The sequence below is a fragment of the Haliotis cracherodii genome, unplaced genomic scaffold, assembly GCF_022045235.1.
Source record: "Haliotis cracherodii isolate W230 unplaced genomic scaffold, xgHalCrac1.p SCAF_13, whole genome shotgun sequence".
NCBI lineage: Eukaryota > Metazoa > Mollusca > Gastropoda > Lepetellida > Haliotidae > Haliotis > Haliotis cracherodii.
This window is the reverse complement of record NW_027266268.1, coordinates 13,466,184-13,492,085: the sequence shown is the minus strand read 5'-3', so window position 1 is coordinate 13,492,085 and position 25,902 is coordinate 13,466,184. Positions and strand designations below refer to the sequence as shown.

The window sequence follows — 25,902 nt, the reverse complement described above, 5'->3', positions numbered from 1 at the left end:
CGCAAGTGAATAAGGAATGTTAGTTCGTGTATGCCTGGGGTGACATGAACCGAATTGTAGGTATTGATGGGTGTCCGTTGGTTTGTAGTAGATATCAGTCTTCAATTTAGTATCTTCCTTAATTACAAGGACGTCCAGAAATGGAATTTCGCTCTCGCTAGACTCCATAGTAAAACTGATGGAATGATGGAGCTTATTAATAATATCCAGAAAAATGTCTAAATTTTCACGGGTTGAGTGCCAAACGTTCATTTTCGGGAATATGTTTTATTTATTTGCTATTTGCTTTTAAAGAAAGGGAAGCCTTCTCCTATCAGGGGAGACAACTGGGTCAGGAATTATATATATATATATGTGTGTGTGTGTGTGTGTGTGTGTGTGTGTGTGTGTGTGTGTGTGTGTGTGTGTGTGTGTGTGTGTGTGTGTGTGTTTCCGATTCACGATAAGATATCAAGCGAAAGCGTTAATTGCCAACGGGTAATAAAGGCAAATCAAATTTGTGAGCACCATACCCGTGTTGGTGGGTTTCACAAAAATCCATTACCTGCATCACCTCGGACTTTCCTCCTATATGAAGTCCACATGCACGCTGTGCAAAACTAAAATATTTTTAATGCGACGTTAAATCAAACACGCTTACTTACATATTGTACAAAAAGTGTTAAGGTAGAGAAACATGAGCGAGTCGGTTACTTGGCCACAATACGGACACAATGTCACCCTCGAAACACATATCACACTTTGGGAAAATTGAGAAATAAACATGATACTGTAAATTGAATATTTATTGGGTTTGTTGCAGCAGGAAATTAAGGCTTTGTGGAAATCAATATGAGGATGTTATAATGAAATATTAATGTGATAACTGACATCTTAGATCAGATAACGAAAACAAACGACGGATTATTAGTGTTTGCCTCGTTTCAATGTAAGTTTAAGTGCTCTTTGGGTGATGATGAGTCGCATGCTCCAAGATAATAGCCGGAAATCAATCCAGCATCTTATACTGACACCTCAGGGCCATCCTGTAAATTACTAATATCAGGTTGGTAGAGTAGTCAAGTTGTAAATGCGTTTGCGCGACACGCCTGGTGTGATTCCCAACAGGCGTGTGTGAAACCCGTCTTGGTGTCCCAGCCGTTATATGGCTCTCATGATGCTGAGCACTCTGGATCGAGTGCCGCGCGAGCGCAATTCTCGCACAGCCTTCACTTTTCAGATGTTGTCAAAATGTGCTTCAGGGAAATAACAAGGCATCCGTGGGGTTAAAGCGGCCTTACAGTAATTACGTTAATATCAACGATCAGTGGAACACGTATATATCTATATACTTAAATTGAACTCTTATTAAAGCCATGACTGCCAAAACACGAATGATTTATGTTGCCAGGGATCCTATCTTATACAAAGGCTTGTACAACTGAAACTACATAATTATGACGAATTCAGTACATCGTCAAACATTAATAAGAATTTTGTATGAGATAGAGTAGTTTATTGAGAGCTGAGTACGGATGTATTGGGTTCATTTTCGGGAATATGTTTTATTTTTTTGCTATTTGCTTTTAAAGAAAGGGAAGCCTTCTCCTATCAGGGGAGACAACTAGGTCAGGACTTATGGTGCTCTAGTGGACTTTTATGTCCGCTTCAGTTTGAGTTTAACGTTGTATTTATAATGCAAACACCCAACGCCTGCTTTAACCAGCCTGCTTTTACTTACATATTTTAGAGTACATTACTGCACGAAAGAATGGTTGTTTTTGAAGAAATCCAAGTCCCAGGTATCTCAAATGGTGTTATCGATCATGATATTCGAATATTATACCAAGTACATGTATATCCCATAACGGGTATTTGATTTTCCACACCAATGCAGATCTTCCATGAACTCCACATTTAACCTCATCAAAACAATTATGGAAACCCCCGATTGCTAAAAATAGAAGATCTATTGTTAGCAAATGGGGTGTCCATCTCTGATCTGATGGTGTCCTTCAAATTCATTTATGTTCTGTAAAAATACCTGTGCTTATATATTTAACTTCCTGGTGATTGACACGCTGCGTTAATTGTGAAATTTGGACATATTCGTGTCGTCGGTTCGTTTGTCATTTCTGAAATGATGAACTTTAAACCCGGACATATTTTTGTTCTCCAAACTAGGTCTTCGTAAGTATTCGATAACCGGAGGTTTCAAATGTTAAGATTTCCTGGCTTAGAATAATATTCAATAGACCAATGAAGATCATGGGTAGAATAGGTCATCGGCAACTCATGTTTGTCGTGAAAGGCGACTCATGGTAAGAGGTGACTGACGGGATCGGGTTGTCAGGCTCGTTTACTTGGTTGATGCATGTCACCGTATCCCAATTGCGTGGATCGATGCTCGTGATGTTAATGACTGGATTGTCTGGTCCCGACTCGATGTTTTAAAGACCGCCGTCATATAGCTGAGCTGACTGAGACCTGTATCACTATAGGCATTCCTCCAACATTAAGCTTTTCCCGCCGTGAAATAACTGGAATTCTGTTCAAAGCGGCGGCAAACCCAACTCACTCACTCCAAATAAGCGCAAGTGATACTGGTCGTCTGAAACGTGTTTTCAAACAGGAAAGGCGTTGCATAAACACAACCAATGCTCAGTCCCCGTTGATGTGTTGCGAATACACAGACACTACACCACTCGACCTCGGCCGGGACGAAGGCATGTGGGTGTTTATTTGGCTTGGGGTTAGTAAGTTGCTGGATTCACGCAAGACAACGGCCACTGCAGTCGCTGTTGTGTGCAGAAGGGACAGGTGAACATAACGCCAGAGTGATGCCTGGCCCAACAACAATGAACACAACACCACCAACACAATGAATGCAGTGACGTTGTGATCATATAACATTTCTCGAGACGGCAATCGCTCTCAGATGTCCGAGACAACAGTAGTAATTTGTGTACAACATAGTAACAACATACGAGGAATTTCGCAGACATCTTAATCCGAACGCTGCAAAACCTTTTGTGCGTATGCGTGACATGTCAGGTGGGGTTAGGTGAAATGGGGTTCAACGTCACGTTCAATATAGCGACGTGCACGCACGTGTGTGTGTGTGTGTGTGTGTGTGTGTGTGTGGCTGTTTGTACTAGTCCGGACTAATACCGATTTTAGTGCAGATATCATGCAGTAGTTTATCACGAATACCCCACTCAGAGCCGACCAGTCTGTTAAGCCCATTAATGACGAGCGCCAGGAAGGGTAACAATAAGTACCATTTTTAAAACGTATTTTGGGGTGACGCGACCGGGGACGGGCGCTCTACCACTAGACCACAGAGACGGTCTGTGAAATATGTCAGAATAATTAACCACAATTTAATGGCGAAGCCGTGTTAAATAACGAATGGGAATGATTCACAGGAATTCGTAGCTGTACATAAATAAACATTTATCCTGCTAGGCGTCGGAAATTCCTTCGGCGTCGTAGGATACATGTGTGGGTAAAAGAAATTCATTTTATTGTGTACAGCTACGAATTCCTCAGTTCATTTTTCAAGTCAAATGATTTGGATATTACAACTGTAATTTCACCCCTTGTCGCGTAATAACAAAAGACGGTAAAAGACGGATACTTGTTGTTTCCGTGCCCTGCGTTCGACATTTAGTGGTTCAAAATTATTACTTGTTATTACCTCGTTCACAACATTTACTCTCGTATAAGTAATTTTGCACATGTGTAACTATACATACATGTGTATGTGTATGTACTATGCGTTCACATGAAAAATAACTTAGATGTGTAAAGAGAGTATGTAAATATAATGCGCACTAATTCATCAGTTTGTGGGGGCACGGGTGGCCCAGTCGTCTAGGTCGCCGCGATTCGCTGTGCAGAGTTGCGTCCCTTGGGCATGCCAGAAAGCTATGATTGTGGGTTCGAATCCCGGTTCGCCCGATTATGTTTCTAGGTTTGTCAGCACCATGCCCGTGCTCGTGGGTTTCACCGAAGTGGTAAACGTCTGAGACCTGCATCACTTCGGGCTTTCCTCACACTTTAGGCTGATACGCCGTGATATAACTGGAATACTGTTAAAAGTGGTGTTAAACCCAACTCACTCACTCATCAGTTTGTTCACTATCACCATGAAAAGGTTGTTTCCGATCAAAGTCGAATGAGAAGGGAGTTACCTTACAAAAAATCTTCACATGAAGCAGCATGTGTTTGAACTAATCTGTACACAAATTTTTGACGCCTTGAAACCCAAAGAAAACACCGTCCGCCGTACTCTGGATGTCCGCATAAAAGCTGATATTGCTTTATACTGAATAGCGTCAAATTCAGAATACAGAACTGTTGACAATTTGTTTGGTGTTGGCGAATCATCAGGTATATCAATTATCCTCTGACGTTAGCATAATCGTTCACATTACGACATATACATAAAGTGCAAATTTACATTTGCACCTGCTCCAGACATGATGCAAATTTGCTCCTGGTGTAAATATACACACATGAGTAAACGCGTTCACGAGTATACTAACGTATGTATATTTACACACGTATGCAAAAATGCACACCTTTGTATAGAGGTGCATGTGAACGGGGTAATAGTGGTGTATCCATGTTAAACGGCGACATGGCACCTCGGTGGGGTAGCACAATGTTATTTGTTGCTTTTGTCTGACCCTCCGATCCCGTTAGTCGCCTCTTACGATAAGCTTGGGTTTCCCAATTCTGACCCGGATATTCACAGGGGCTAGCAATATAAACCTGCCTACGCCCGGACATGTACAAGCAGCCACACGCACGCACGTAGCTATATAGGTGTTATAATCTTGGACGCGACGTAAAATCCCATTTCACCTCACCTCACTAATGTATTACCTGTTCCCATACATGCACCCAGAGTGGGCCGATATGCTGCACGGTCTGGTGCTCTTTTTCGTCAAGGTCTAGACGTTGTACTTAGTGCCACGTGCGAAACTGAGACATTGTCTCCGTGTAATTAATGTCACGTATAACGTAACATTACTTAACAATTGAACAGACCAAGATTCGAGTCAGCAGACGGGCAAATTGGATTTTAATGGCTTGATGGCCCCTCGTTATCGAGACAAGTATGTGTGTTCCGTAAGCTAATATACCGCCGGGCAAAAGAAAGTATACCCTTGAAAATTGATTGGACCAAAAAATAAGAAACGTTATCTAAACATTACTGGACCGAAAACAATCACCAAAACATTGCAAACTTCGTCCAAACAATGATACCCTTTCAAAACAATACGTTGAATAACCATTTCTTGGTTTGTTATATTTTAGCAACCTTTAAACATGGATCCGACAGTTTAGTTTATGAATAGTATGTTATTAGTTCAATAGACATGCATTGTTATGTATTGAACGCGGTACAAAACCTGGACTGTAGCCAATATGCTGCCAAATGAACTGATGAAGAAATATAGGGAACAGGGGATCACTCCCAAAACGCAGACCTCCCAAAAGAGAAAAGATTTAGAGATTAGCCATCTGAGAATAACAAACTACTCTGACTTCGTCTATACTCTCCTTCTTGTTGTTAAAACACAATGACCTTTTGATTTTTACGCAGTATACATCATGAAAACAAACACAAGAAAACGGAGTAGAATACTGTTAAAAGCGGAGTTGAACCCAACTCACTCACTCACTCACTCACTCACTCACTTCGTGTTGGGAAGATACCGGAACATGTATACCTGTGCTTCAGAATAATGAGTACTGCTGAGTTCAGTGAAACGGATTACATCAACTAATCCCCGTCCATCTTCGCAGAATATACAAAGGTTTGTTTATTGTTGTTTTACGCCGCACTCAGCAATAGTCCAACTATATGACTGCGGTCTGTAAATAATAGGGTCTGGGCCAGACAATCCAGTGATTGACATCATGAGCATCGATCCACGCAATTGAGAACGCTATGACATGCATCAACCAAGTTAGCGAGCCTGGCCAACCCGTCCAGTTAGTCGCGCCTTATGACAAGCACTGGTTCCCGAAGACATACAAACATACAAAGCATTTATTCGGCATCAAAGGCAACATGGCCAAGTGTACAGTCAGTAAGACAGTTACTGAGTCAATTAAAAACGTATGTAGTTGCATTATATGGGCAGATCAAGGGAGATATTTCTATGGATATTTTTATTACAATGACCGAGACGTGTTGGTGTAGATACTAACACCGTTATTAAACACATCTCTAACGATGTTTGTATCTACACTGAAGCGTCGCAGTCATTGAAATACAGAAGTTGTATATCCATAGATCTATGTCCCTTGTTCATCACACCAATTTCTAAATGTCATATAAAGAAGTTATATGGCCAGAGTTCTTTTCAAATATATTGCAATTTGTTTTATGAGCTTGAATTGCTAATAGTTGATTGAATTTTGTTCGTGATGGATACATGTAATAGAAACTGTTGGATATACAATTGTCTATTTTCCATATACAATTATCAAACTAAAAGGAAATGGTATTCGCCTTCAATTGCATTATAATTACTTTTATTGCACTTGAGGAAATCTGTTCTGATTTCTTCATTACAATGAAACTGTTGAATATTCAGCTTATGACACCGACATAGGAATTTACGTAATATGCGGATGGGATTTGGACATAACTCCAAAATATACAAAGAACGAGTATGATAAGGGTTATGCATAATTAAGGAAATGAGGAAATCATTATGAAATTTATCAGTTGTGTTCATACATTTTGTTAAATTTCATACAAATTGTATGTTTGGGGCTTAAAATTATCTCTTTAAAATCAGATTTTTCCTCCGATCATACGATATCGCGCCACGCGAAGAGAGGCACGCCGTATGAGAATATAATCTGATGTGATTGTAATTGGGACATAAATCCATATTTGTGAAAAAGATTTTTCAGGAACTGTTTATTCGTATTTAATCATAAAAAAGTTTTTCACTCAGGTAATAGTTGTGGATGAAAACACTACAATCATATACTAACTCTTCGGTCACGTAATTACCCTGTACGTTTGAAATATCACCTTTTTCACCCAGTTTATAGAATAATGATATACCAAACTGGATAATTGAGTGGAGTTGTTTCAGGTGATAACATATACGTAATGTAAAATTATGACAACAATCTAAGTCAGTCGTTTTGTCATATACAGTAAACTACGGTTATAGCGAACTCAAAGGGGCCACAAATTCTAGTTCGTTATAACCGTAATTCGTTATAAGCATATATACAGCATATATACAGCAAATGGCAGAGACCTAAAAACCACATCGTTATATCCGCCAGTTCGTTATAAGCGTGTTCGTTATAACCGTAGTTTCCTGTAAGTATATCCAGTTAACGCGACTATGAAATAAAACGCATTCGACAACCACTTGTTGATAACGTGTCATCACAAAATACCCCCCCCCCCCCCCCCCCCCCCCACCACCAAAAAAAAAGAAAAAAAAGCTGTATATACTTTCACGTTTGCTACTTTAAGAACTCAATGCAGTAAGACACTGGAAACGCTGACGTCGACACAAACCCCATGTACCGGATCCCCTCACTGACACAAGATCTTGATTATCCACACTTGACGAGTCGATGATATACTGCATACACTCACGCCCTCGCTTGCCCTTTGTCCTGTGGGTATGTAATGGTCGTATGTTGTTACACTATCACAGTGGTGTCTTTGTGACTGGGCATGTACTAATTTGCATATTACGACCATGAACCATGAAGATTTTTAGCGCACCAAGGGCTCTAGGAATATATGAAACATGTTAACCTTTTTAACATATCACCACTAGCCGTGTCCTTGTACACGTAACTTGGACCTGTCGGCCGTTTACCTGAATACTGTAGATGTACTACTTCCACGGATCACTGCGAATTGTTTGGGCGAATACAAAACTTGAACCTGATTCGAATCCCATAAAAAAATCACCGATTATACATTGTATGTTTTTTAATACATTGTCACTATAAACATCTCACCAGGAAGTATTATGACTCCAGCGTTGCAATTGTTTGGCGTTTAACGCCGCACTCAGCAGTATTCATCTATAAGACGGCGGTCTAAATATTCGAGTATGGACCAGATAATCCAGTGATTGACATTATGAGCATTGGTCTACGCAATTGGGATACGATGACATACATCAACCAAGTCAGCGAGCCCGACCACCCGATCCCGTTAGTCGCCTTTTACGGCAAGCATGGCTTGCTGAAGACCTATTCTCTACCCGGATCTTTACGAGTTCAGAATAGAAACCATAAGAGGATGGACGCGCGTTAGTGTACCTACTGGCGTCTCTAACTTGATTCCATACTATTCTTTCAGCATTCTTTGTGTATTTGTTTTTGTGGCTCGTCATACCGAAGGTCCCGGTATGATATAGGAACATTCCATTAAGCCCATTTCTGTTGTCTCTCGATGTGATACTGCTGAAATATCGCTAAAGTGGCATAGCATAAAAACGTACTCACTCATTCACTCACTCTACAGGATCCGTTTTATTGAAATTGTGATGAAATGAACGTCATTATTGCTGCCACAAGCGCAGCGGTATACTAGAATACACTCATGTGGTTTGTCTGATCCATGTTCGATCAGCTGACATAGGGCGTAACTATCCTTCATTAAATCATTTTGTTCCCGTTGTCAGCGAAAACTCCCAGTACACCGAACGCGCAGTATTTACGGCCAGACGATGATATCTTGTTTGTGTGGGACTTCTCATCAACAGGTCTAAATCACGCAACACGGAGATATTACAACCAAATCCAATCTTGAAGATCTTAGGTAGCTTCAATAGAGGCACTGATTGCTGGGATCCTCTCATCTCGATTGTCCGGGCCTCGAAGAGTGTGCTAGAAACTTACAAAGGCATGATCCCAAGAGTCCAGGCCCAACAAGCCACTATACACGCGATCTTCTATACCAACAATTGCATATTTGGGACACCTCTAGTACTATACGGCTGCAATTAATCATTAATACTATTAATACTTGTGACCAGTCTGGCGGCCTATTTAAAACCAATCATCGGTAGGCTTAACATCGATCTAGGTTGGAGTCGACCGAACAGGCTTACTCCCGAAGCCATAGGTTCCATCTTTACTAGCCCGGATGTAGACCGGAAGCTGCCACGCTCCACGCGCCGGGATGTCACGAACTGCATCGACGAGGCCACAATCTGGCAGAGGGCAATGGCTTAAGTGCTGTGTTGAGCGCTCAACGATAAAATGATCTCAAAATCATCACACAGTGTAGAGTTAGGAACTACCATTATCCATTGAGCGAGAGAACCTGCTTATCAAATTAGGGTTTTTTCCTCGCACCACGCGACCTAAAATAGTTTCGCACTTCATTCAAAACCACTCAACTCTTAAATAATCCTCGCTTACGGTTCTTCAACTTCAGCAAGAGACCACGTGACTGGTGACAGGGTCTAAGGGCAGCGCAACCAGCACGCAAGCTCTTTCTTTCTCGTTGATCTTGTCAGGAAGTGTACAGAAAACCTATATAGACTCCCTCATCTTACCGCCACCAATGTCTATCATTTGACGTTTCAAACGTTTGGCACAATAAGTACACGCGAAGATAAAATCTCAAATAGATTACCCGTTTTCCTGTGGCTGTGAAATCCTTTCAAATAATGCAGTTGCACAAAGAAGAAGAAGAATCACCTGTACGATTCATGAATCATGTATTCATATTTCACAAAGTATACAGTTCCGTGAATATACGATACAACGTGCATTTGTAAGTACGGTATACACTAAGTCAATAAGAGGTTTAAATCGGGGAATGAGTGCCAGTGTGAATTGCATTTTGTTATAAAGGCACGGGGATCTATTACCAGACAATTACAATGGTGACTGATCAACAATTTTATTAATGGGATACGGAGCCTTAAACAGGCAAACTGTTGAACGACAAATACAGATTATAGCGGGGAGGTCGGTGGTACGATCACCGGCCGCATTATAGCAAAATATTCTAAAAGATGGTACATGTTGTTATCCTTAGCTTGGTCTCTCTCTCTCTCTCTCTCTCTCTCTCTCTCTCTCTCTCTCTCTCTCTCTCTCTCTCTCTCTCTCTCTCTCGTGGTCAGGTTCACTGACTTGGTTATTGCATGTCGTATCCCAATTGCGTAGATAGATGCTCATGATGTCAATCACTGGATTGTCTGGTCCAGACTCTGTTACATTCAGACCGATGTCATATAGCTGGACCATTGCTTACTGTGGCGTAAAACAACAAACAAAAACAACATGCACAAGTAACATGCACACGTGACAACTGGATCTAAGTTAGGGACCGCGTACTCCAGTCTGTTGTCCCTTTTCCTCTTTTCGGACATTGAAGCTACATAAAATATAAAAAAATGCGTTTGTAAGCAATCATTTATTTGATGAGTTTTCGTGACTGAAACTACAAATGTATAATAGTATGCACCTATCTCATTCGAGAAATTTAGCCGTTTATATCCACAGAAATATAAAAAAGACAAAGTGAATAATTACTAATCTCTATCACTATAGAAACGAGTTCGTTGTCGGGTGTCCGTTTGCGTTTATTTCGGGATGTCATGACTTGTGTCCATTTCAAAACATGCATCTCTGATCAGGTAAGATGCTTGCTTTAGATCTGATTGGCACCGTCATCCGAATACACACGTAAAAGGTGGGGATAAACGCTGGTGTGTTTCTTGTGCTTAGTCTTTGTCAGATTATCCAAGGGCTCCTAGTGGTGTAACCACCAATTACATCGGTAGCAACACAAGTGTAACACAAGTGACTGTTGTACAGTGTATCAGGCGAAGTGTTATACATTGCTGACTGCAACAAGGGCGTAGCACAAGTGACTGCTGTACAGTGTATCGGGCGAAGTGTTATACATTGTTGACTGCAACAAGGGTGTAACACAAGTGACTGTTGCACAGTGTAGCGGGCGAAGTGTTATACACAGTTTACAGCAACAAGGTTTTAACACAAGTGACTGTTGCAGAGTGTATAAGGCGAAGTGTTATACATTGTTGACAGCAACAAGAACGTAACACAAGTGACTATTGTACAGTGTATCAGGCGAAGTGTTATACATTGTTGACAGCAACAAAAACGTAACACAAGTGACTGTTGCACAGTGTATCTGGTGAAGTGTTATACATTGTTGACAGCAACAAGAACGTAACACAAGTGACTGTTGCAATGTATCGGGCGAAGCGCTGTACATTGTTGGCTGCAACAAGAGTGTTACACAACTGCCTGCATGTTGCACAGCGTATCAGGTGAAGTGTTGTAAATTATTGACAACAAGGGTGCAACTCAAGTAACCGTTGAGTGAGTATGGTTTTACGCCGTTTTTAGCAATATTCCAGCAACGTCACGGCGGGGACACCAGAAATGGGCTTCACACATTGTACCCATGTCGGGCATCGAACCCGGGTTTTTGGCGTGACGAGCGAACGCTTTAACCACTAGGCTAACCGACCGCCCCTGCACACGTTGCAGATTGGTTGCCTGGAAAATAAGGGTTATCTGTTTACGCATCATATATGTACTAAACCTGATCCTTGTAAAAAATACAAAATGCTTTTGCTATTTACAATTTTTCATAAACGTTTACTTTGCGAAATATATTTGTACGGCCTCAGAGGTGTCAAACGGTATATCATGTATGTATCGATCAGTCAGTTTCGACTTTGGTCAAGATCGACGTCAGCCCGTCATCCACACAATCTGACATTCGAACACAATCTCCCGTGGATATCTACTTTTTCAGATGTCACAACTGGGGTGTTTCCTCAAAAGGCATCAGGTGATCGTCCGGTTGCAGCTGGCTGTGTTGATGTTTCAAACACATATTTCCACCCGCTACTTCCATACCTCGTAAGTACCTTCTGCCGACCAATATCAGTTGAAATAAAACATTTATGTGTTGTAATAGGGGTGTTTCCATATGACCGCTATGAAACGAGTCTGAAAGAATGTACCTGCTTTTTAGTATTGTGTTAGATATGCAAAACGGAGACCCTGTTGGGACAAGGTCCCCAGCGACATATATGCCTGAGGTACAAGGCATTAAAATAGATCCAGTGGTCAGGCTTCTTTAAGTGAGCTTGGTTGATTAGGAATAATTGATGGCCCGATACGTTATTCATAATATCAACCACTGGTATGTCGGATCCAGACTCGAATATTTACAGGCCAGTAAGGCCATCGTCATATATAACGAGAATATTGCTGACTACAGTAAAAAAAATACAGCCAACACATGAACTAAGTTGGATAAAAAATCAGGGAAGGGGTTAGAAAAGGTATTTAATTCCCGAAGTAAAGTCATGTGTAAGGTTTCCTATAGGTTCACCATAAAATCACTAGGGTCGACGTGGGATTGGGATGAGAATGGAAATGTGATCGAAATTGAATTGCTTGAAAAGATTGAGCGACTTTGCTTAACGTCAGTATTGAACAGTATCAAGGCGTGCCGGTTTAATGTGGGAGGAAAGCCCGGAGTAATGCGGGTCTTAGACGTTTACCACTCTGGGTAACCTACGAGCACGGGTAGAGTGCTGAGAAACGGGTAGGGTGCCAGAAACATAATCGGAGCGAACCGAGATTCGAGCACACAATCATAACACAGCAAATTGCGGTGCCTCAGACGACTGGGCAACCCGTGCTCCCGTTGATAAGCAGGGGTATGTAAAGACAGGGTTACCCATATCTGCAATAAATTGTCAAATTTCAAGAATTGACCATGGAACATTTTTCTCCTCAACAAAACAATGTCGATCATTATATGTTAATAAGGTAGACAAAGAATTTTTAAATATATAGTTATGATTACAAAATTAATGATAACTGAAAATAGGAGTTTCTGTGACAATGAAAGTTCACTGATAAACAGTTTATTCCCCTCCCTGGTTTTATTGTTCGATTCCAGTTTGACAGAAAATGGTCCACTCGTCTGCCTCGTAAAAAATGTTATGAAAACTATTTAGATATTAATTATAGACATAAATGCTTTAAAAAAGCGTGGAATATTTTGTTAAGTTCTACAATGTTGAGGTTACCAAAATTGAAACTATTCTTGTCTGCGACGTTTCGCTGTGACAAGGGAGGTCAAAGTTCAGCCAGTGCCTGTCGGCCTCGCTTTCGTGTTCTAATTCGTCAAGATGGCGGCGACCGAATAAGGGAGGAAGTAAAGAGATATTCGCTGAAATTGTAGCACTATTACACTCAACCATGTGGATTGGAGTATACTGTATACATTGATTCGGGTTGAAATACATGGAGATGGTGTCAAATATGGATTAATGCCTGCTTCTGTGCCGCAAGGGCTTAATCTAGGAGCCTCGTCTGCTCTCGCCAATAATGGGAGCTCAGCAGGGGAAGGAACCTCGGGTCAGTTCCGGGAAAACTAAAGCTAAGACAAAAGAACCAAGGGTTTCGTCGGGAAATATTTTTGCTGAACATAATGGTAAGCTTAACTGTCATAGAACTTGATATTTTAGCCATTTACGATGCGAAATTATTTGCACAGGTCTGAGATTTTGCAACGTAAACACGGCCGCACGTTGTGTTGTCTAGCCATGCAGGCCTATGAGTAATGTGACAGGGATGATATGTTTTATCAGTGATTTCTCACCAGGAGAGAGATTTCATCTTCTTTTGATGCATTGCTTGTATATTTATTTTCTATGTTTGAATGCCTGTTTACTTGACACTCATAAGCTTTCATAAGTGACCTGTGTTGCAAAACATCAAATGTCATGTTACGGTTGTCAATGTCATTGTCTGAATGTCAGTTTGTCATACTCAGCTAGACATGGATCAGCCTAATCATCACAGACTGTCATAAGGTTAGAGAGGTGGTCCATTTCTCGGTTACACTGACGAAATGCATCCGATATAAAAAAACCCCATTAAATTACATATTGATCATCTAATAGCATGCATGATCAGTGGTCTCATAAAATGTTGCTGAAAATACACCAATTCTCAGCTGGCATGTCTACAGGCCTAGTTGTGTATTTAATATATGTTTGAAGTCTCATCATTGATAAACATGGATTTATAATGTAGTAAGGTAGTGTGGTATAAAACCATTAAAACATTTTAATCAAAATATTTCAATGGACTGTTTTGTTTGAATTTCATTCATTTAATTATGGAAATGTGTTCCTGTTGTTGAGAATTGGTGCTGTCATATGCAGCTGGTGTACTTATTGTTTGAACATGCTTAAATGTTTTGTCTCTTCATGCGTGGCATAAGTCACACTGAATGTTACACATTGCAACATCTACTGACAGTGGAAGCTGGAAGCAATTATGGTAATGCAAGGCATTTCATCTTGCCAATCCTATAACTTGTTATTGACATCAAGAAGGCCAATTATGACTAATGTCTGTTATGTATGTTAAAATGCAGCATAGAAAATGGCACTGATCCTGTAGTCCTTGCCAAACTGCCCAATAGTTAAGGTATCATAAGAACTAGTAGAAATTTGGCAGTTTTAATGGTTTTGCTATATGTTATCATTATAAGGACTAGTGGACTAAATATGTTAGTTTCTACCCCTGAAATGAATCACAGGATGTACGGTTCTTAAGCATCATTCGACACAGCCAGTAGCCTGCTAATCAACAACTACAGGGATAGTCAAGATGGATCATATCTAACTAGTCCACAGCGCATTTGAGATTAGTGGTTATGTAAGAAAACAACTAGTCCCTAGTTTTTCATTAGTCTTGGACTAACAGACTCATAGTGAAAGGTTGTAAGGGCTAGTAGTAGTAATACAGTTAGCAAATGTAGGGGGAAACGCTGCTTTGTGTTGCTTCAAAAGTATTTGAATCTAGATTTTGTTTGTTTGTTGTTTAATACTGTACTAGGCAGTATTCAATCTATATGATAGTGGTCTGTAAATAATCAAATATGGACCAGACAATCCAGTGATTGACATCATGAGCATCGTCTACAAAATTGGGATACAATCACCTGCATCAACCTAGTCAGTGAGCCAGACCACCAACTTCCGTTAGTCGATAACTATGAAGTATAAAGTATCATATTCTTGTGACATAAGACAAACTGACTTGAGCTAGTACCACTTGGCATCCCTGACTATGATTATGCCTCAATATTTTGTCATTGATAGATATGTCTTTTTAGTTGTATACAAAGTGTATGTTAAATCAAAGTTGAATTTCAGAGACAAGTCTCCTTCCATGGCTGTTGAAAAGATAAAGTAACATGGCAAATAATGGCCCAGAAATTACTCTTTACTACTGATGCATTTATCAGGGTTAGAACAAAACTCAAAAGCTTTACTAACCCAGGTAAAGATGAAATGCCCTCGTAATGTTAAAACAATGGGGAAATTGGGTAATTTGACTAGCCTGCAGAAAATTGTACTGGCCCTAGGCTAGCGGGCTAGTGTGAAGTTCTAACCCAGAATAGGGAAAGCATTCACCTCTATAATAAATATTTTTTGTTTGTTTGTTTATCGCCCCACTCAGCAATATTCAAGCTATATGACTGTGGTCTGTAAATAATCGAGTCTGGACCAGACAATCCAGTAATTAATATCATGAACATCGATCCACACAATTGGGATGGATGACATGCATCAACCAATCCAGCGAGCCTGACCATCCCGATCCCGTTAGTCGCCTCTTACGACAAGCATAGTCGCCTTTTACGGCAAGCTTGGGTTGCTGAAGACTTATTCTGCCCTGGATCTTCATGGGTAATTGTAAATAGTAAAAGTAACAAAGAATGTTTCCACCAAAGAAGGTTGTGCTTCCCTCAAGCATGGTTAGCATTATCATGAATATGTAACATGTCGTAATATGTTAAATAATTCCCCTTTTGTGTGTTATTTCATGCCATTTGTTGATGATGATATATCGCAGATTAACTTACATTGCATTGTTAGAACAATCATACATGACAGTTTGAGTTGTACAGTGATTACAAAATCATACCAGCAAAGATCCTATTTGACAATACTGCCGGTAAACATGGTAAAGACACGACCATTAGTAAGTCATTCTGAGACGAGTGAACATTTACAGTGATTTGTTGTTTTCTCCCCAAATCTAGTTATGTTACATCATGTACATAAGCTAATAGTCTGAAATGATCTGCAGCCTAGATCATGTAGATAGATACGACCAGCCGTATTTATCCCTTGGTATTGCATATTTTTCAGAGCTATAAAGTATAAGGGCACATGTTATTGTACCAGCGTTCGTTGTAATGTCTACAAACTGCATGACTTCCCCCCCCCACTTTAGTAGACATATTTCGACTGAACTACTGTTCAAAGCAGTGTTCAAAGTTATCAAGTGATTGATATTCAGAGGGTTTGGGGGTTCCTTGAGCATGTTGAGGTTTGCTGAGACCCTAAATCTTTCATTTTTAACATAATGGTTGCCGCAAGGACCTCGTGAACTTCATTCTTTCGAACAATGTTATGTATTATGTCATAGTTACAGCTTTGTTCAGACTTTTAACGATTTTAACAATATGCTGTTAATTAAGTTTTGTCGTTAAAACATGACATAAATTGAATAGGTTAAATCTTTATGAAAATATTCAATTGATGGTATGCATTATGCAAATTGTGCTCAGTATTTGTGTACAAAATTACAATCTTTTTGATTAAATAGAGAATATGAACAGGTTAGTTGAAAAGATATGTAGCTTGTCCTGGTTGTCAGTGTCAAGATGGTGTCAGAGGCGGTGGGGTAGCCAAGTGGTTAAGACTTTCGCTCGTCACGCCCAGGTTTGATTCCCTGCATGGGTAAAATGTGTGAAGCCCATTTCTGGTGTTCCCCACCTTGCTGGGATATTGCTACTCACTCAAGATAGTTTCACCATCAATTCGAAAGGTACTTGTTTAATGCCACAGGCAGCAATAGTCCAGCTATATGACGGCGGTGTGTAAATAATCGAGTCTGGACCAGACAGTTCAGTGATTGATGATATGAGCATCGAACTATGCAATTGGGATACAATGAAATACATCAACCAAGTCAGCGAGCCTGACCATCCCAATTCCATTAGTCGCTTCTTATGACATGTATAGTTGCCTTTTATGGCAAGCATGGGTTGCTGAAAACCTATTCTACCCTGGATCTTCAAGGTGCTTGGTAATACCAGTGTGATGCTAGTTAGCTGCAATATAAAATATTATGTGCATGGCAGTAGTTGTTTAAGCACACTGACTGTTGTGCATTATTTCTTTCTCTGATTGTATTCCCCTTGTATTGAAAAGTGCAGAGGCATAAAAGAGGCCAGTTCACAGAGGCGAAATCTTCATGATGTTTATCAAAGTCATTCAGTCTTCTATGTGTTAATTAACAAGGCATGTTTGAAATTACACAGTAATATACCAAATGTCAATGCTACAATGCCTTAATGTACAAATGCAAAACCTTTGCCAATACAGTCTTCAAAGCTGTTTATTGTTAAGGTGTAGTTGTTTGAATTTGGATATGTACCAAAGAAAATATTGATTAAATTCAAGTCTTTACCAAGCTAACGTGATGAGAGAATTCAAAGACTATAACAAGCTCATCAGAAACTGATTTAGTTTCAGATATTTGGATTTGTCTCCTTGGAAAATTACTGTGGGAGCCAATGGACTCAAAATTATTCCAACTCTTAGGTTTAGATAATGGGGCATTTTAGAAAGGGTCCAAGCAGAAATGGGAAGCAGCCATTGTACTGACACAAGTTTCACTTTAATATTGCTGAATCAGCATTACCAGGTCAGGACATGATGCAGAGAAGGGTATGTTTGTTGTAAGATCATGTTGATTCCGAATAGGGAGTGAGTGAGTGAGTTAGAAATGTATATCTCATGATGACATAGCAGCAATATTGCAGCCATGTAGCGATGGAAACATGTTATGGGTTATTAAAAACATGTAATTGTATGCTGAATAGAGATTATATGCTTGAAAGAAATGACTTCGAACCATTGCATATGGTTATGGAATGATCATCCTCATTTGTGATCTGATCCTCATCAAACAGTTTATTTGCCAGATCCATCATTCACTACTCTCACAAGTACAGCAAAGGGGGCCACTCACAGCATGTCTCCCCATGCTGTGATTATGACTTGTGTTCTATAAATACACACAGTGCAGGCTAAATACTGAGGATGCATGCTCATGATGCTGTCTCCTTAGACAGAGAGATCTATTGATGGAAATCAGCGAATAATGCCATTTGGCAGGCAGTGATTCAGAGGTGGTGATTCGTAACAGTAGAAGTGATGTTTTATCTTGAATTTAAGCCTGTAATTATTGGTAGTCAAGCTGCATGGTTTATGAAGTGGAACATACACTCTGGATGCTATCATCTGAAAAGTATTATGGGCATTTTATCATACTTTTCAGGTACTAAAATAAACTAGACCTTGCCTGGTCTCTGACAGGGTGACTTTGTAATATCAAGGCCTTGTTACATAACCTCAGAGTGTGCAAGGTTAGCCTGGTTAATGCATTTTTCAGAGAATATTGAAAAGTCGTGAGGACTTGTTGTATTCCCCTCGGTTTTTGTTTGTTGTTTAATGCCGCAGTCAGCACTTTTCACATTTTATCAGTAATATGATAATATGATTGGATTGATCAGTAATATTATACTTATAGTGGCCTGTAGATAATAGTGTCTGAGCCAGACAAATAAGTCAGTGGTGTACAATGACCAGCAATTAACCGACTTAAGCCAAGTCACTGAGCCTGACCACATGATCCATTTACTGGATTTAGTCGCCTCTTACGACAATCAGTGTTTGACCACAAACTCGCCAGGGGTGTTTTCCTCTTAGCATGTGTCAGTATGGTCCAAGTATACCCAATACATTGGATTTAACCATTTTTGACTATCCCAACTGATCTCTTGACATGATTCTCAGTAGATTGTGTGATCATATCGGGACTATTAGCAGAGCTTATTGAACAAGCTGATGTTTCACAAGAATGATTTAGGACTCAGGACTCAAAAGTTTCTTTTTAGTTCTAAGGAGGCATTGGCTCCAGTCATTTTGTTTCAGGTTGACAATATGAAAGTTAAAGAGCTAGCAGAAAATTTAAGGCGCCAAAGTTCAAGATTATAGTCAGTAATAATGTCTAATACTGTTAAAGCATGTCTAAGTCTCAGAACCACATAAGTCATGACTGAAGCCAGTGGAGGTTCAATGGACTGTTTGTTCAATAAATGACTAAATGGTCAAGATATTGCAAGTATTTACTTGCACTCATATCAGTTTAACCGCTTTCATTTTCTGAACGGAACAATCTACATCTGTTGTTCCAACTGTTGAGATAATTTTGTTTTTTTACAGGTGGAGTTTCATTGAGAATGTTGATTGTACTTTCACGTACAATAGTTGGTTTGTAAAAATAGATAAATGCTTAGCCATGACATTTTCATGCACGAGGGAAGTGATGTAGTGCGCACGCGAAACAACACCAACTTTCAGTAAGCTACAAACAACAGACCTAGACTGACAATAGGCATAACTGAAATGCATTCACACTTAAAGAAGTTCAAAGGTAACCTGAGAGCTAGTATAATTTCAAACTTGAGGGGTATTCTGTTAATGACCATTATCATGGTCTAGACTCTAGACTTGTATACTTTTTAGGTGATACCTGTATGATGCTGAGCTAGTAAACATTAACAGGGTTTTACTGGTCACAAAATATTGCGTCCTATATACATACACAAACAGACTGAATAGACACAAATAATTCACATTGCAAGCCTTGGAGGATGAGAACAAATGTGGCTGTTTGAATCATTAAAAGAAATTGCATTGTAGACTGCATATTATGTAAACTGACATTTCTATTTTGGTAAGAAATACTCAAAAGTTGTAGTGGCATTGAGTGTCACTGGTTGATTTTCTACACTGTAACACTGAAATCTCCACATATTATTAAAAGGCTAAAGGCTTCTTATCATGTGGAATGTAATTATCAATAAAGTTTGCCACATGTCGACAGCCTGGGACCCCCATGTTCATACCTTGGACCCCAAAATGTATTACTGAGAGTCTCCTGCACTAGAAAATAGAGGCCCAGGTAGATATCTGCCTAAGATTCTGTTTCATGGTTAATCTAGGTAAATGCTTTTAGTGTGGGCATGTAGGCATGTGCAGCTGTGTTTCTTCATGTCAGTTTCTATGGACATCATGTACATAGACCATTGACTTTGAGGCAAGTTAACCTTTGAACTTAGTTGTCAGTTTGGGTTATGTCATTTTGGTATATATTGTAGTGTTATTTGAGATACTTGAGCTTACATCATCCTAATTGCGTATCATACACACACTGAGCGTCACTGATACCCCTGCTGATAGGATTACAGGCCTTGTTATTAGGCACCTCTGATGTCTGGGGGGTGGGGAGGGGGAGTAGGAGCTGTGTTGTACTAATTAGTGACCGGTCAGAATAGGCCATTGTGGAGCAGCTAATTAGTTTGTTAAGTAAACAATGGTAAACTAATCAAGTTCTGTTTGTTAATTAGTGTTTGTTATTTAAGACAAATGTCATAGACAGGTTAAAAACTAATAAGAATTTATTTTTGTCTGCCTTGAGCATGATGAAAAGATGCGTTTGTTTTTTGAGTTATTCCTGCACTTAACATTCTGTTGGATTATGATAAGGAAATCTCTGCAGTTGGATTCTAAATCTGGTTATCCAGGCTTTGCAAGCTTTGTAATGATATTTTTGTAATAATCAGAAGACAGTAGGCCTAGTTCTCTGCACATGCTGTATTGGCACTCGTCCCATAGGGGATGCACATGTGTTATTATACTTTCAAATAGTTTAAACCTAAGTGGGTGGATGCTCATCGTTGCACTTCATGCAACAAACATAATTATTTTACAAATTATTTTACCGTCACTGAATGTAAAATCTAGAAACTTTGGGATATTTTGTTAGTACATCCAAGAATCGAGGCATAATTCAAGAATCATTTATAATACCACTAGGCTTTAGTCCGAATTTAGGTCTTGTCATCATGTTTAGTACATGTTAGTGTTAACCTGTTGTATTTTATTACCTGAGTTTATTAGACCATACAAAATTTTACGAAACTCGAACTTCAGACTAATGGTTAAAGTCACAAACTGCATTGTGTATGGAAAATAATCAATTATCTTTATGAGAAAAGGAAAACCCTTTATCAAAAAGGATTGCCAATGTTGGACACAATTTTTTTCTGAAAATACTGAAACAATTTCTTCTTCGTTTTGGCTCAAAATGTGCAAATGGGGTTGGGACACTCAGAAGATTTTGGAAAAGGCTGCAATGTATGTATGACCCAGATGGTTGTGTCATTGATGCCTAAGGCATTGATCTTTGTGCATGCTATAAGTCACTATTTTGTCTTGTTTAGATTTGATAACATCCAGGCTTCAGTATCAAATATGTAATGGTGTTGACTGCATCTTGCAACAGCATTTGTTCGCTCACCTGTCCATCCAAACCCAGATCAGCAATGCAAGGGTTCAGAAATACCACTTTTTCTACAATAACGGGATCCTCAGTGAATCTCATTTCACCATTTTGAACATTGAGATAAAACAACATGTACCCTCAATTATCTGTAGTATGTCTCCATTCTGTAATGATGTATACCTTGGGTCCATCGCCACTGAGTCCGGTTTGAATGACACAACACGTCCAGTCATTATACACTGTTCTTTCAAAAATCACAACTCAAATACAACTGGGAATGTCTGGTAAGGACATTCCTCAACCTGTCTTATAGAAGTTGTACTTTAGGTAGCATATTTTCAAGCTGTTGTATATACCGTATGTACATACGCTGAATTTTGTGCATTGAGCATGTCCCTCAGAGATGTGGATTTTGCCCTATGGCCTTATGCCCCTATGGAGATGGTCATGCCACTTTTGAAGTGAAGCTATGGTGGCAAGTGGGTCCAGGGTAGTTATAATAGAATGGAGATATAATACCCTGGATAATCGAAGATGTCCATCATTATCAGAAATGTCGAAACGAAAAAATTGTTTATTCAATTTCTCATCATATGGAGTTTTTCAAAACATGTCAGCTAATAATACATTATTATTGGTTATTCAGTTGCTATGCAAAAAACGTAAATAATTTAGATTCAACTGACAACCCTGTTACTTTAGTCGGTAAAACAGGATCAATAGTCATCATATTTCTGTGTCAGAGTTTTGGTTGCCCAGTTTATTTTGTGGTTGTTCACTGTGCAGAGTTACATCCCTTAACAATGGCAGGATCTGATGAATATGGGTTTGAATACAAGATTTTACTTTTCCCATGCTTGTTGGCTTCACCAAAGAGGTAAACATCTTCCACCTGCCCCTCATTGGGCTTTCCTTCGAGCTTCTAGCTGACTTTTGCCATAATATTACGAAAGTACAGTTTAAAGCAGCCCTTATCCCAACTCACTAACTAACTTACCTTACTAACTCCTGCTTCTATGATGTGCAATCTATGGTTGATTGTAGATTTCTTAGTCCAGCATCAGCAGGTTTTGCTGTACAATCTTTACATTTTCATGTAGTGAAAAGAGCGAGAGAAGATGGTGTGGTAGCTCATCAGCTGTTTGGCAGCCAGGATTATTGCAGAGAGCAGCGTGTGACTGCTTACTTTCATCTCATGAACTGTTTAACCATTGTGTCATTGCCTGATTATTGCTGACTTGAGAGTTTTGCCTCTTTGCTCATTCCAAACACATGATTCTCCTGTCATTGATATGTCATTGATCCAGTGTAATATACCTTTGCCTGTGGCTAGTATAAGGGATAGTGGAATATTGGATGCCAGTAGCCTAGTTGCCAAGTAATCCTGTTTACCAGTGATGAATCCTAGTAGTAATGAAATGCAGTTATTTCTAATTAACCTCACCATTCAGTGAGGAGTAGTTCTCACTACCAAGAACTGAAAACTGACGTGACCTTTTTACATGGATCCAAAAACTTAATTATCTGCTAGTTCATGTTTTGCTTGGATACTAAGTGTTTCTGACCATTCTGAGGTTAGCTATTTTAGGATCTGGGGTAGAAGAGGCCTTCAGCAACCTATGCCTGCTGTAAAAGGCGACTATGTTTGTCGCAAGAGGCGACTAACGGGATTGGTTGGTCTGGCTCGCTGACTTTGTTGATGCATGTCATCGTATCCCAATTGCATGGATTGATGCTCATGATGTCTGGTCCAGACTTGATTATTTAGTGACCGCCGTCATATAGCTAGAATATTGCTGAGTGTGGTGTTAAACAGCCATCAACCAACAAAGTAAACTTAAGATTTGTCATTTTGAGATGAAGTATGGCATAGTCACGAATGATCCTGATCAGCAAAGTTTGGAACATAAATACTGTTGTTATGTAACAGAAAAGATATTGTTAACATAAGAAAGGCCTGTTTTTAATTCAGCTATGATGCATCCTTTTAAGGCCAGACATCCAAGGAGGGAAAATGAATTATTTATAACTGAAAAAATAATAACCTGTAGGCATAACTAAAAATATATGAGCGAAAAACGAGAAATTTACGCTCTTGTTGTACCAAAACATTGCTTCAAGACAGTAATTTTTAAAATCAGTGGATCCTTGTCATAGCCATAATGTTAAAAGTTAAACATTTAGAGGATCATAATTCCAATACATTGACTATAGGGGCAAACCTCTCAATCATGTCAATATTAAAGTGGTGACTGCATACATAATTTGGTAGATAGTTTGTATGTCCAAATAACTGTTTCTGTTGTGTAAAATAACACTTAGAGTCTGCATGGTCAGTAATAAACAGTGTTAGTAATAAAGGAGGGTCCTTGAGGTTTGTTGCTATTATTTTAAATGTAGGAGACCCCCCTTAATCTTCAATTGTTAGCATGAGTGTCATGACCAGGACCCTTTGCTTTTCATGCTTAATTTCAAACACTGAATAAATGTTATGTTTTGTCTGATAAATGAAAAATGATATCCCCCTGGATTGTTGAAATTATGAACAAAGTAATGTTGTGTTTGTAATTGCACTTAAGCTTGAAATAGGTACTATTTTTTAAAATAGCCTGTAACATTACGATTTCTTTTGTTGGCAGTGTTTGGTATATATCTTCATGTGAGTCTTTGTTGTGTCCTGAACATTGAAAACAACTGATTCTAAGTTAGGGTAGGTTGGGTAATCAGAGCCACATCACAGTTTTAGGCCTTATTTAGAAGGTATTCTGATATGCTATAATTTACAGATCAAGAATCATGCTACTCAAGAACAGTGTGTAGGGATTTACCTGGATCTTTCTATTGTCAGGTTTGGGGACTCTCAGTGTTCATGTTTTGAGGTCCAAGGCATAAACATGGGGTCCGAGGCTGGTGACATGTGGCTCGTTTCACTTGATTTGAAAAAAACTTTGGGCTCTTAAAGCCGCGTTAGGAATTGGCACCAGTCCTGTAGTCCTTGCCAAACTGCCCAATAGTTAAGGTATCATAAGGACCAGTAGACATTTGCCATTTTGAAGGGTTTTGCTATACGACAATGTTATCATTATAAGGAATACTGAACTGAAAATTGTCGTTTCTACCGTTGTAGATGGTGATTTCATTGTTAGATTAAAGAAATCAAGCACTGACTCTTACCCCTTTGAGTGTATTTCTGAATAGAAATTACCTGAATGGTATTGCCTAAATAGAACTGTCAGTAATATGTAACAAGCTATCCTCAAACATTATCAATTTAATTATTCAAACAACCATACCTTAGTGCTGTTTGCATCCTCAACGAATCGCAATGTAAACTATTTCTGTCAGTTTCCAATTTGTAAGTGTGTGAGATGCAATATTTTGCATCTGGTAAAAGCCTGAATGTGATTGTCTACCTCATGAATATGATATTCAAGTAGTTTCAAGGTGAAAACTGCTTCTGTTTGCTCTAAACAACTAAGAGGTCACTTGGGCTAGTAGACTTTAATGTTTTGGAACAGACTGTCCCAATGAATAGAATGAACAACTCAAGGTCACACCTAAAGCTTTTCTTCTTTGTATGGTTGATCGGTGAAAGTGACATGAAAAAATGGACGTCACCTAACAATTGATAAAACCCATTAGATGTTAGCAATGCTTTAAATGTTGGGTGAACTACAGAACATGTTCCTAATTTAACCTCCAATAAAGTACCATAGATCGAAGAAGCATTTGACAATCAAAATAATTGTTAGCTTGGAATGATTTTATTTCATGAAAATGTTGCTTTCATGTAGAGTAATGTACAAAGCCTGAGTAGGACTTCCTTATCTGATGGCTCATCATGGGTGTGACTGTCACTTAACCCTTGACCTCATTAGCTCTAGGATATAGAAATAGGTCACGTTTCTATGCTTGTGATCTTGTGCTAGTGTACATACAAAGAGTTTACAGAAGTCTCTCAATCATGCACAAAAAGGAAACTTTTTTTTACTCTCATCATGTTTTTCATGTTCATAATGATGGTAGGAAGTCCCGAAAACCTTTGTTTAGAGTCATGTATGTTTATTAACACTAGCTGTCTTCAAAATCTTATTTTTTGTCGAGGATAAAACTGCAATATGTTTTGCAATTATGGACATGTGATATGTTTTCAGTCATAATATATTCCTATAGCTGACTCTTTTCAAATTGGAAAATAGGTTCTTTTTTACATCTTGAACAAGGTATCAGTAGATTAGATATTAAGATCCACACGAAGAGTGATTCTGTGTAGTTTGCACCACTTTTGTATAGAAACCTCTCCTTCCCAAACATTAATGTTGGCAGTTTGTGTATATTATTGAATGGAATTACTGACATGACAAGTTTCCATGGTTCGTCATTTTGAAAAGGTGTTAA

General features: G+C 39.2%; 1 protein-coding gene across 3 annotated transcripts in view; it reads left to right on the top strand.

Annotated features, from left to right (window-relative positions):
• Positions 1–13,181: 13,181 nt before the first annotated feature.
• The window catches only part of LOC139459650 (tyrosine-protein kinase Abl-like), a 94,584-nt gene continuing 81,863 nt past the window's right edge, over positions 13,182–25,902 (top strand). For all 3 annotated transcript variants that reach the window (XM_071241246.1, XM_071241245.1, XM_071241244.1), the window contains exon 1: positions 13,182–13,495. In XM_071241246.1, coding sequence (XP_071097347.1) covers positions 13,390–13,495 — 106 coding nt within the window. In that variant the 5' untranslated portion in view covers positions 13,182–13,389. The remainder of the gene's footprint in view (positions 13,496–25,902) is intronic.